General features: G+C 40.8%; 1 protein-coding gene across 1 annotated transcript; it reads right to left on the bottom strand.

The window, feature by feature from the left end:
- Nucleotides 1–3,091: 3,091 nt before the first annotated feature.
- On the bottom strand, nt 3,092–12,344 carry LOC131577903 (uncharacterized). The gene is made up of 3 exons (XM_058836125.1): nt 12,179–12,344; nt 5,536–5,755; nt 3,092–4,536 (listed from the first exon to the last, which is right to left on the bottom strand). Exons 1-3 carry the CDS (start codon nt 12,314–12,316, stop codon nt 3,785–3,787), a joined length of 1,110 nt encoding a protein of 369 aa, XP_058692108.1. The 5' UTR covers nt 12,317–12,344; the 3' UTR covers nt 3,092–3,784.
- Between the last annotated feature and the right edge of the window lie 832 nt (nt 12,345–13,176).

Genomic DNA, 13,176 nt, shown 5'->3' with positions numbered 1-13,176 from the left:
TCCTGATAGCTCTGTGTATTTTTTTACCTCATCCTCAGAATTTCCTGTGGTTTGAAATTCTTTTACTGACATGAAAACAGTTGTGATTTGAAAAACAGAACAGCATTGAAATTGGTAATAAATAAAGCAGTTGAACTTATTAATATGACTCAGAAACAGGATAGAAGTAAAAGGTGCCATTTCCTATGTGTAAATGGAAAACCTATGAAACAGAGGTCTGGGAATCTCTTGTGATTGCATTGACAGACTGTGAAAATAGCAGGATCACTTATAGAGACTGGCTTGAAGGACCTGAACACAGATCCAGTGTCGTCCCAGCAGCAAATCTATGTGAAGCTATTTTGTACAAGGAATTGCTATTGATGTAATGAAATAGCTAAATGCTCCTTCACAAACTCTCTCTTTGGGAACCTGTTACCTTTAAAGGGATGGATGGCAGGAGAAGGGATATTCCCTTGCTTTTTAGTGGAAGAGTCCTAGAAATAAGAAATCTGTATTGGTTTTGCATGGCAAGTTTTTGGTAGCAGGAGGCTGCAGGGGTGGCTTTTGTGAGAAGCTGCCAGAACTTCCTCCATGTCTGACACAGCCAATTCCAGCTGGCTCCAGGATGGACCCACAGCTGATCAAGGCTGAGCCCATCAGTGGTGGGGGTCCTGCCTCTGGGATAACTGACTTAAGAAGGGGGAAAAATCCTGTTCAACAATCTGAGAGAGAGGAGTGAGCATATGTGGGAGGAACAGCTCTGCATATACCAAAGTCAGTGAAGGAGGAGGAGAGGAGGTGTTCCAGGTCTGCAGAGACTCTCCTGCAGCCTGTAGGGAAGGACATAGTGAGGTAGCTCTGACTGCAGCACACAGAGGGCCATGGGGGAGCAGAAATCCACCTGCAGCCTGTGAAGGATCCCACACCAGAGCAGGTGGATGCACAAAGGAGACTGTGACTCCGTGGGAGGTCTGCACTGGAGCAGGGTCCCGGCAGGACCTGTGGATAGAGGAGCCCACACTGGAGCAGGTTTGTTGGCAGGAATTGTGGCCCCTTGGGGGACCCAGAATGGAGCAGGACCCACACTGTTCCTGAAGCAGTGCACCCTGTGGAAGGTACCCACGCTGGAGAGGTTCATGAAGAGCTGCAGCCCATTGGAAGGACTCATGTTGGAGAAGATTGTGGAGGGATGTCTCCCATGGGAAGGACCCCACACTGGAGCAGTGGAAGAGTATGAGGGGTCTTCCCTCTGAGTAGAAGGGAACAGCAGATGTAAAGTGATAAACTGACCACAAGCCTCAGTCCTTGTCCTCCTGCACCACTTTTGGGGAGTAGGTAGGAAAAAATGGGTGTGAAATTGAGCCCATGAAGAAGGGAGAGGCGGGGAGAAGGTGTTTTAAATGCAGTTTTATTTCTCATAACCCTACTCTGATTTTATTGATAATAAATTAAACCAGTTTCCCCTAGCTGAGACTGTTTTGCCCATGATGGTAACTGGTTATCTCTCCTTGCCCTTATCTCAGCCCAGGAGCCTTTCATTATATCTTCCCTATCCTGTCCAGATGAGGTGGGGAAATGGTAGGGTGGCTTTGGTGGGCACCTGGTAGCCAGCCAGGCTCACCTACTAGAAAATTGTATTACCTTGAATTTGAACCCCACAAAGAGCTGAAGTTTTCTCTTACCACTTACAGGGAAGTAAGTTATCTCACCCCTTGGAAGCCCCTGTTCCCTGTCACAGAGAAGAGAGTGGACTGGAGACAGCTGAGGTCATGAGAGGCATCACAATTCAGAGCTCCTCCAGGAAAAGCTACCTCTTCTGCACTTGGGTCATGGTGCACAGACACTTAATGCTGATCTCTCTGGGGTTTATTTTAGTAGGGAATTGTGTTCCCAAGCTGGGTAGGAGTGCTGGAGGGCAGGAAAGCTCTGCAGAGAGATCTGTACAGGAGATGGAGAGATGGACCAAAGCCAATTTTATGAGGTTTGAAGTGCACAAGGCAGTGCTGGGTTCTGTGCTTGGGTCACAGCAACCTTATGCAGTGCTACAGGCTTGGTGAAAAGTTCCTCTTAGAAAAAGATGAGGGGTTGGCAGCCAGCTGAACATGACCCAGCAGTTTGTCTGGGTGGCCAAGAAGGCCAATGGCATCCTGGCTTTTATCAGCAATAATGTGGCCAGCAGGACCAGGATTGTTCCTCTCCAGTGCCAAGTGGAGAGGCACTGAGGCTGCATCTTGAGTGCTGAGTTCAGTTCTGGGCCCCATCACTACAAGAAGAACATTGAGGTGCTGGAGTGAGTCCAGAGAAGGACAAAGAAGCTGGCAAAGGGTCTGGAGCACAAGTCCTGTGAGGAGTGGCTGAGGGAGCTGGGGGTTGTTTAGCCTGGAGAAAAGGAGACTGGGGGGGAGCCATGTGGCTCACTATGGATGTCGGTCTCCTTCCAGATAATAAATGACAGGGCAAGAGGAAATGGCCTCAAGCTGCACTAGGGTAGGTTTAGGCTTGGTATTAGGAAAAACGTCTTTGCTGAAAGGGTTGAAATATTGGAACAGACTGCCCAGGGACGTGGTTGAATCACCACCCCTGGAGGTATTTAAAAGATGTGTAGGTATGACTCTTTAGGACATGGTTTAGTGGTGGCCTTGATAACCTTAAATGTCTTTTAGAAGATAAACAATTCTATGTTTTTATGGTTCTAAAATTTATGTGCAGAATGAAGCATTTCAGTATCGTGAAAGGAAATAGTGAATTGAAATGTAAACTTACAGCTGAATCCATTTGTTTCATAATGTATGTTCAAATAAAAAAATGGTTTTTAAGGGTGATTCAAAGCTTAAAACTTATTCAAGGCATAAACATTTCCTAAATTTTTAGGAAACTGGATTTTCTGAGAAAAAAGCTTTTCACGTCTTTTATGTGGGCACTTACAGGGCAGCAAATATGAAGATATCCATTGTATTCTCACCTCTGTTGGTGTCAGTCAAGTCAAAATCCGTTGAACTTAAGGGATTTAAACTGATATAAAACTCGTTTGAGGACAGAAACAGGTTAAAGCTTAGAACAATGACAATCTGAGAACCACAGTTCATTGAAACAGAAAGCAAACCCATGTTTTCAATAATAAGGCACAAACATTGCAAAGGCAAACAGTTACAAATAGACAATACTAATCAAGTTGTTAAAATTACAGAGAAAATGCAAGTAACTCTCTTTCAAGTGACCTAGGTTGCATAGTCACCATTAGCTGGAAAACACACAGTTAAAACTAATAATCAAGCAAAGAAACAAATGAATTATTTATCAGTGCCATGACTATTTTGTGTGTCATGGCAATCCCCTCCAAATTGTTTATTCCCTCATAGTTGCTGGCCTTTTACTTTCTGCATTATGTTCACAGCTTAATGAAAATTGCCTTCACAGGTTTATTTCCTTAATGAAATGCATAAGTACAAGTAACACAAGTTTAGGATAATATATGTATTGGTACCAAATATTTAAAATCACATCTTCTTGCCTTCAGTGTCCGCTTTTGTGCCTAAATATATATGATGTTGATCTGCTACAGTAACATCTGTTTTTCTGTGTCTTTGGTGTGCACCACAAAATTTGTATCATGGTTTTTGGTTGATATCAGAGTATAAATACACAGCTTTAATCATATAGTTCTTTTGTGTTTGGAGGATTCTCATTTTAAGATTAGATTCATGTCTCCTGCCTTCCTTTTCTTGCTCACTCTTTCTGTCCACCTTTGTTTCTTTCCTGCTCCTTCACCCTTTTTTCTTCTGATGCTTTGTGGGTGTTTTACTTATGCAAAATTTAACCTTAGAATTTCTCTTTTTTCCCCCAACCTGGTTTGGTATGGTGGGCATAAAACTGGAAGATTCACATCTGTAATTGTAGGTATGTGTCTGAGCTGAATTAAGTTTTTCTTAGTTTGATTATTGAAAAAATGAGTTGGGTTTTCTTTAAACTGCTTCATATTTCTAATGATAAACTTTTGCTGTTGGGGCATGGGAAGAATTGGTGGTTTTGAACCATTGGCTGTAACAAGAGGGCAGGTATCTGCAGGTTCCTGTGTTGTCCCCAGCAAGGAAATCTTCCTAGGTAGGGTTTCTCTCAGGGTAGCCTGTTGCAGCCTAGGGAAAGGTGACTGCTGGGGACAATTAATCATGAGGAGATCAGCACCGTCTTTATCAAGTTGCCTCTGTGTTGGGATGTGAATATTGTCATATACTGTCTTCAGAAGGTGTTTAAACCTCCTGTCCTGACGAGGCAAAGGACTGCTGGTAGTAATTCTGTTTTTCACCAGGGACCATGGAAGTATTTTGCTTGTACTTGTCATTGCTTGGATGTTTGAAAAGGGAGATTGCTTATTTGCTGTTGTGAATGGGTATTTCTCATGAAGACATGGTTTTCTGGCCTCTGTCAAATCTTCAAAATCATTCTGATTGTTCTGAGAGTCCAAACGTGGCTGATAAATGGGCTCAAATGGCATACTTTTTCTTGATGACTCAGGAGGCCCACAGCTTACCAACTCTCTTCCTGCAAACTTGGAAACTAAACAGAATATAAAACAAATCAGATCAGCTTCCACTGAAACGGTATTTTCAAGAAAATAACATATTATTATCAAATCAGCTTCATCCCATAATAAAATAGGTATTTGTAAAGGCATAAATAAGATTACATCTTGACACAGAATGAAATTTTGCACTGATGATTTCAGGCAGATGGTGATCTGCTGGTAGGCAATTGTCAGGTTTTTTTTTTGTGAACAGCCTCAAATGAGCCTCTCCACATGAAGTTGCCTAGCTTAATTTTATTGAGTACTTTAGAATCAAAGAATCATAGAATAGTTTGGGTTGGAAGGAACCTTAAATATCATTACAATCCCCATTCACCATTCTCTAGTTCAGGTTGCTTAGAGCTCCATCCTACGTGGCCTTATAGGATTGGGGCATCCGCAGCTTCTCTGGGCAACAAATGCATTTATGCTTCTAACACATCATTTGAAACATGGCACATATCTAAATAGACATGAGGGTGCAATAACAGAAGCAGAAATAAATTCAGATATGGAGTTTGATTATCCAGTACTGGGCATTTTCTGTATTTTTGAGACTGTGGAAAATGATGTCATGAATATGAGTACAACCCCTCATTGGGTATAGTGAAATTGTGACACTTGCACCATGCTAATGTTCATCCTGGGAATGTAGATAAATGTCCTTTTTCACTCATAAATGTCTGTTCTTGCAAGTGCTTTAGAGGTACTGGTACCTTCCCCTCCTAGAGGAAATAACCCACATATGGACATGGAACAGTTATTCGTTATCAGTGTCTGCAGAGTGTGCACTGTGTCAGGTGTTTATCTGCTAATTGCTTCACTTGATCAAAACTAAATCTATCACTAGTGTTTTGCTCAAAATACTTGTAATTTCAGAACAAAATGCAAAGATATTTCTGTAACATTTTCAGGAATTTTGTTCGCTTTTTTCCCTCAGACAGATACCCTTTTACCCTTTTGAACTAACATTCTGAGACTTACAACAGTACCTTTTGACAAGTTTTCTTGGTTTTCCAATACAACTGTGATCTCATCTTCTTGAATAGCATTCTGCATTGCCAGGGTTAGTACAGTAGGAAATTCCCTACTGCCATAATTTCCAAGGTTTTCCAGGGTGTCCATTTCAGCCTTCTGGGAAATCTTAGTTTCTGACTCCTTATTCTGCTGTTTATCAGAATTAATACTGTCTTTTTCTGCTTCATGTTCCCTCTGTAAAATGATCAGACACCAGTTGATTTGAAGGGAACAAAAAAACACCTAAACTTTAGAAGAAATCATACTATAAAATGTAACAGGGAAACAGGCTTGTTTTCAAACAAGCCTTAGCTACACACATCAACATTTCATCTGAACAGACCCTACTCCAGAGGTTGTTCCTGAAACCCAGCCTTTTGTGGGCTGGCAGACCCTTCTCTCTACCACACAGGCTGTAAGGAGAAAGTTTGTATGAAAATCCACCGGGCACTACAATGCCAGCTTTGGAGAGCCCTCCTTTAAGGCTTATGGCTCACAGTCTCCCAAGATGTGTAAGGAAGGTCAGGGATCACAGAGCTCATGAGGCAAAGCAGAAACATCACAGAATGCTGTGGGCTGCTCCTGATCCAGAAGGAAGATTGTCATGGGCAAGCTGCTGTTTGCTATGAGAGCAAGTAGTCAGCACAAGACTAGAACAGATCTGGGGAGGTTTTGTAGTGGAATTGCAGCAGAAGGACCTCCATGGAGCTGTGGGAACAGGACCATTGATCCCAACAAGAACATAGGCTTCAGGACTCTTTCCTTGCTGCAATTCCACTTCCCTCACTCCTTGCGTTTTCCATGTACGAGGGATAGGTTCTCATATGGAGGTCACTTGTCCTGTGTTCCAAGTTTTCAGAGCCTTCACTGTGTCAGCCTCATTCACACTGAGTTTCAAAGTGTCAAAACCTTGTGAAAATGCAAGGGCTGTGAAATTAGATGTTAGTTTTCAAACATATTTTTCACAAGGGGAGCACTTTGCAAAGCAAAGAATAGAAGAAAGAAATTCCTTCCTACAGAACTAAGTCCTGTGATGAACTGACTGTTTTGTTCTGTGAGCTGCTTCTGTCATAGAACCCTTCAGGTCTGGTGCTCCTGAAAAAGAAATTTCTGAAATGCAGTTTCTGAAACCAAGATAACTACCCACATGGATATTCCAGTCCAATGCCAAGCTATTTTTTGCTGCTCTCCATATCATCTTTGACAGACCCACTTTGTCTCTACATGGCTACCATTTCAAGGATTATCTCTAGTGACTTTTGATTTTTTACTGACATCCCCACAAAATACGAACTTCTTGCTTCCAGAATCAGAGAGGTAATTAATTTTACTGTGGTGTACTCATCTTTTCCATGGTTTTCTTCTGATCTTTGCATTGCAAAGTAGTCCCATTGTTAGAAATATGTTTTTAACATGTTGTTTTAAAAAGTGTGTGTAATTCGAGGAGAAAAGGTACTTTTGATAGCTTGAATGTATTTTGTGAGTTAGCAATAATGTTTGGAAAAATTTGAAGGACTCCAAACCTCAAATCTGTGGGGTCATCCCATCCTTCCTACATACCTGTAGTACCCAAACACAATTAGGGACATTATTTTAAGAGTATTTATAAAAAGAAACAAAATAAGTTTAAGTTGACAACATATTGCTAAAACCACACTAGATCAATTGGGAATTTGAGATGTCATAAGTATTTTAGGCTATGCAATCAAATAGTCTCCCAGGATTTTACACACTGCTAGTTAAGAAAACAAATTTTCATCTTACATTTTGCAAGCTGTCACCTTATATACAGTATATCGGAAAACTTGCCATGACTGGTTTTACTGCCAGACCTCTTAAGAGCTAATTGGTTAAGCACCTGGGCAGGAAGCTTTTTGGCAGAAATGCTATTTTCTGCAAGGACTAGCTATAAAGTTCTGGATGGCAAATTGTAATCATTAAGGCTCCCTCTTCTACAGCACAACGCATAAAATGTAAATACATTGCTTGGAGAAACTATGATGCATAAAAGGACAGGCTGTGTTTTAAGTTTATCCAATGACTTATGGCTCAAATTTGAACATGGAAAGGATCTTATGCTTTTTTAAGGGTAAAGCTTTCAACAGACTTTTCTAATTGCAGCCAGAAAAATGAGAATCACATCTGTTTGCATCCAACAAAACTATTATTTGCTTGTTCAACCGTTAACTTCTGTATACAAGGAGATGGTGCAAATACAATGACTCATACTGGTTTTTCAAATGCAGGGGATTTGTACATGAGAAGTAATTTCCACAGACCTCTCTTTTTTTCAGTTTTAGATTAGAATTTCTCCTGATAAATTTTCCCCAGGAAATGGTATGTTTCTTGGTATTGTGCGAAAAATCATAGAATATTCTGCTGCCTGGAATGGGTTGCATGTACTGTTTTGTGATATGTATTTGAATTCCAAACAACGTCTGGTCAGATTGCGTTGGTAGAATATTTTATTGCTTGTTATTCATAGGCATTATCATGAGTGCAATTACTTTTCTGTTTGTGTTGATATTTGATATGTTTTGTTCTTTTTGGACAGAATATTCAGAAGAGCTAGATGCCAACTTTTTCTACAAGTAACTGAGAGGGAAGGAGGTTTCTAATTTGTTCAAAAATACCAGAGTATTTTTTTTACTATAAATTTGCTTTTTTATAGATATTAGCTTCCTGTAAATATCTCTTTCCATAGGCAGACAGAAGTATGCAATAATTTTTATGGTCCCAGAAAGAAATAGTGTAAATAAATGGCAACCAGATTTCAGGTTCCTTCATTTTACCTGTGACTCTTAATTGTTACTTGTCTGTTTCTGTAAGATTTGATTTATATGCAAATTCTAATTTTTGTGCTTGAATTTTATACACATAAGCTGTCTTGTTGAACTTGGTGAAACTATCTTACCCTTAAAGTTAAAGCAGATGCATACGTTTGCAAGATCTGGAGAGCTGAAAGGAAATAATGTGATTTAAAGATGGATCACACACTGCTAGTAATAAATAGCAAATAGTTGGCTTTATACAGGATATAGAGAACATCTATCTATGCATTTTGAAATATCCTTGGCATAATTTATAACACAAATATCAAATACCCATGCTGTTGTAATTAAGCTCTAGTAACATCAGGATCTCAACAAGAAGATGAATAAAAAGTGGGAAATTTCCCCCTTGCATTCAGTTAACAGTCTTTACTTTTCTTCCTCGGTTCCAGCTCTCTGTGGCTGGGTGGTCGAAGAAGTGCATTACAGCCTGCCAAAGAGGTGGTTGAATTTGGCCTCTTTTAGACCAAAGCTGAGAATCCTCCCTGCAAGATAATCCCCTGCCAGCTGCCTCCTTCGAGAGCCGTGCCAGCGCAGCATGGGCCAGTCTCCAGGGAAGCTGGGGGCTGCTCTTGGCTCTGCCTCTGCCCAGAAACGTCATGCCACCCGTGTGGGGCTCCGCCTTGGGATCCAAGAGATGCATTCTTTTCTTTTCCCTATATACTTTGCATATGCTTAGGGCTAAGTTTTGCCATTGTGCAAGTATGTGCATAAAGTAGCTTTAGCTGAAGAACAGGCCAGAGGATGCTGGAAAAATAAGAGCATTGATTGAGTAAGAATGCCCAGCTTGATTTCTTAGCCAGCCTGCCTCTCTTTTTTCCCTGTTTTTGCCCAAATTCCAGCCTTGCTCAACATTATTGAATGTTGGAGAAACTGGTAAAAAGTGGTAGCACTGATAGCCGTGATTTAAAAGAGCTCTTGAGGAGAACTGATTGCACAGGTTAGTTATGCAAAAGGCTTGAATAAGAAACAGACAAGAGGTCATTATTAACTGCAAAAAGTTGCAGAGCTTAACTACTAGCAAGGGAGAAATATTAATTTTGTAATAGAGAAGAATGTAAGAGGGAATAGAGGGACAAAAATAAGAAACAAGTAGTGTGATTATCTGGGGAAAAAACAGTGAGTTTGCCAAAAGTTTTAGATAACAGAATGATCTCTAAAATAATGCTAGTAGCAGGCTTTGTGTTCATGAGTTTAAAGGTAGCATTTACAAACTTTGTGCTGATGGAAAAAGGGAAATAAACTTTTAATGGCATGAAAAGATGGTATAATTGATCTGTTCTAATTTCCTAATTTGTATATCTCACTAACAGATATTAAAAGGTATTATTTGTGGGGGAATCCACTCTGCCAAATTTAGACATTTATCTTGTGCCTGTATTTCAAGTTCCCATCAAAGATGTCCTACTAAAAGTGAGTCATTTCCTTGTGCAACCCTCAAAGGGAGATTCTGTCTGCAAATTTGAGAACTCCCCACATTGATCAAGTGAATATTTGCAGATCACCATGGTTATGTGGTGCAGAAGAAAGTTCTGTACACCTGGGAGTTATGAGGAAGGTGAAGAAATGAGGAGCTGGGATATGGCACAGTTGAACAGACCCCAGGGTGCATATTCAGTTTACATGCTTAGACATGTCCCTGCTGGGTTTAATCCAGCAAGGAAAGTGCAAAGTCCTGCTCCTGGGGAAGAGCAACCCCAGGCACCAGCATGTGCTGGGGCCACCAGGCTGGAAAGCAGTCCTCAAGTTGTCCCTGAGTCAGCAATGTGACCCTGCTGCAGAGAAGGCTGATGGTACCCTGGGCTGCAACAGGAGTTGTCAGTGTTGCCAGCAGGTGGAGGGAGGTGATGCTGCCCCTCTGCTCAGCAGTGCTGGGGCCACACCTGGAGCTCTGCATCTGGTTCTGCGCTCCTCAGTAAGAGAGATATGGACACACTGTAGAGAGTTCTGGGCCACAGAGATGATTGAGAGACTGAAGAACACGCAAGTTTCCCTCTGAACATCAGGAAACAGTTTTTCACCGTGAGGGTGACCAAGCACTGCCGAAAGTTGCCCAGGAATGCTGGTGTTCATCCTTGGAGACAATAAAAAGCTGTCCAGACTTGGTTCTGGGCAACCATCTGTATGTGGCCCTGCTTGAGCAGGGGAGTTAGATCAGATGGCTCCCAGAGATCCCTGCCAGCCTCAGCCTGTCTATGATGCTGTGATTTTGTGATTTTGTGAAAGTCATCACTGTTTTGAGCTGAAAGCTGGTCAGATTATTTTGCGTCAGTACTGGTTTGGGTGTAAACCTTTAACTGGAAAAATGTCAACACAGAGAAAGAAAATGTCACTCACTGCTTCATTAAACTTCCCTTCTTTTCCTCCTTGCACTACCAGAAGTTTCATTAGAATGTATTTATTAGAACTCCAAAACAATATTTTTTAGTGTTATTAACTTACAATCAGAGCTATTTCAAGGGTCTGTGCTTGAATTCAGTTTGAATCTCTGCATTAAGAGGGCATTTTGGATGTCAGGAGTGGCAGGAAGTATCCCAGACCCTTAGCTTGCAACTTTATGTACATGATCACTTCCCTGTTCCACCCGGGTAGGATGCTGAAAGAGGTCATACATGACATGAAACACTGCCACTTGCCTGGAAGGCTAGATCTCTGCTGGCTGTAAATCAGCTTGATATCCAGAGCTATTAGAAAGCTGGTCAACAGCCCTCACAATATGGGTCGTTTTTAGTGACTTATGATTTAGCAGATCCTACTTAAAATCATAATATGAAAAAATTTGCATATGTGAAGAAAAGCCTCCTCTCCCTAAGCATGCACACACACACTCTCCAACTCATATTTTTGAGTTATGGCTTTGCCTGCAGACACTGCACAGACTGTTGTGACCTTGGGGCTGTGTGCTGGCATGGAGATCTGGATCTGCTCAAGCTCATCTGAATAATTTCTAGAGGAGTCAACTGGACCTTCTCAAAGTACAGCTTCTCCAGGGTGAAGGCTTTCAATGGGAGGCTAATCGCTAATGTGTGTGTTTTTGTAGCTGAAACTTTTCCCATTGCACTTGTGTGTTAGAAGCTGGAATTTGGCTTCCTGTCTGCCTAGTCTCTGCCTGAAGCAAAATTTTTATGGCTGAGCTGTGAACCCCTTAGTGGAGATGGTTGTAAAAGAAAAGCTTACAGCCTTTTTGACTAATTGTGGCCTTACCAATGATTACTATAACTTTTTGAATTTATTTTTAAAATGTTTGTCCCCTCTGATCTCACTCCATATTCCGGAGTGAGCTGGAGCTGAAGTGTGAGAATAAAATACAGGGGTAAAAATAAGAAAAAAAAGATGCTAGGAAAAGATTTTACAGCTTTCACAGCTTTCCACTCACCTCCCCAGACTTTGGATTAAACCCTCACAGACCAGTCAGAAAGGAAAGAGATGGAGAGGTCACTGAGAAGCTAGTGCTGCTTTTCCCAATGGAAAAGTAATCTTATATGTAAAACAAAATAATCCTTAATCCCATTACAACCAGCCGCTCATTTTAAAAATTCATTAGTCATAAAAAAATATATTTATTTCTGGGAATAAAAAAATCTCATAAATTAATCACCTCTGAGAGTGCCAGAATGTAGGTTTCTTGAGACTGCACTTGGATCTGCAATTTCATAACTATTTTTTTGACGAATTTTTCCCTGTTCCTTGGATAATCACTTTTTTCTTGTGTTCTACATAGTTGCTGCATTGTTCCTCATAAAAATCCAGGGGGCACTTTATGTCTCTTATGACCATAATATCTTACCTGAGCTCTTTTGCGGTCTTTCTGGTACCTGAGCAGTTTCTTCAACAACAAGCAATAAGAAGACAGGGCAGGAGAGGGTCTGTTATTTATTAAACTGTTGATAACTTCTGAAAGACTGAACTCCATAATGTTTGTCATGTAGTTTAAAACAACAGGATTCAATCCACTGGGGCAAAATCTGAAATGTTAGGAAGAAGTATTTTAATACAAATGATGCGAGCAGGTACAATGTCAGAATTTACAGTAAGCAGACAAAACACTTCTTGTGTATTGTCTGTATATCACTTCTTGTGATGCAGCTGGAGTTGGCTAAGTTGATTTTATAGGGAAATTATGATACACAGTTGTGCAATAATCTTCTTGTCTGGCCATGCTAACTTCACTGCTGGGCTGAGGCTCTGTTACTGCAGCATTAAACATCCTATTGTTGATATAATTGATTACTCTGAAAGGACACCCACCAGGATTAAGCTTGAAAAATTAGAATATGGAAAACAGCATTTTCTCATTTTAATCAAGTGTGTGTATTTCAGTACAGGAGCCTCAAATGGATTAAGAGGGAGATAGTGTGTGTGCATGTACATAAGAGGACAGAAAATAGCAAAGGCAGGAAAATCTTGAAGGACAAAAGAGAGAGCTAAAGAAAGTACAGTAGGATTCTAATTTTTTATATAAATCAGATTGTGAACTAAAACATGTTTTGTTATAAGGAAAATTGTTTTACTTGTGGGTTTCTGTGAGTAGTAAAATCTAGTAAAGTCATTATAGAAATCATCCTTAGATTATGAGACTCCTGAGATATTTTTTAAACTTCATTATGAATGAGAACAGCCACGTGAGGGAAGGAAAAAGGGCAAAGGCAGGAGCAGTGGGCTCTTCCCACAGAAATTGCAACATTGATTTCTAACAGTTCTGGCTGTGAGTGGCAGTGGATCACCATGGTAGGAAAACCTGCTAAGAGTCCTCTAGACACAGATGGTGCAGATTACACAGGCCAG

The sequence above is a fragment of the Poecile atricapillus genome, chromosome 3, assembly GCF_030490865.1.
Source record: "Poecile atricapillus isolate bPoeAtr1 chromosome 3, bPoeAtr1.hap1, whole genome shotgun sequence".
NCBI classification, from domain to species: Eukaryota; Metazoa; Chordata; class Aves; order Passeriformes; family Paridae; genus Poecile; species Poecile atricapillus.
This window is presented reverse-complemented; position numbering and strand designations above follow the sequence as displayed.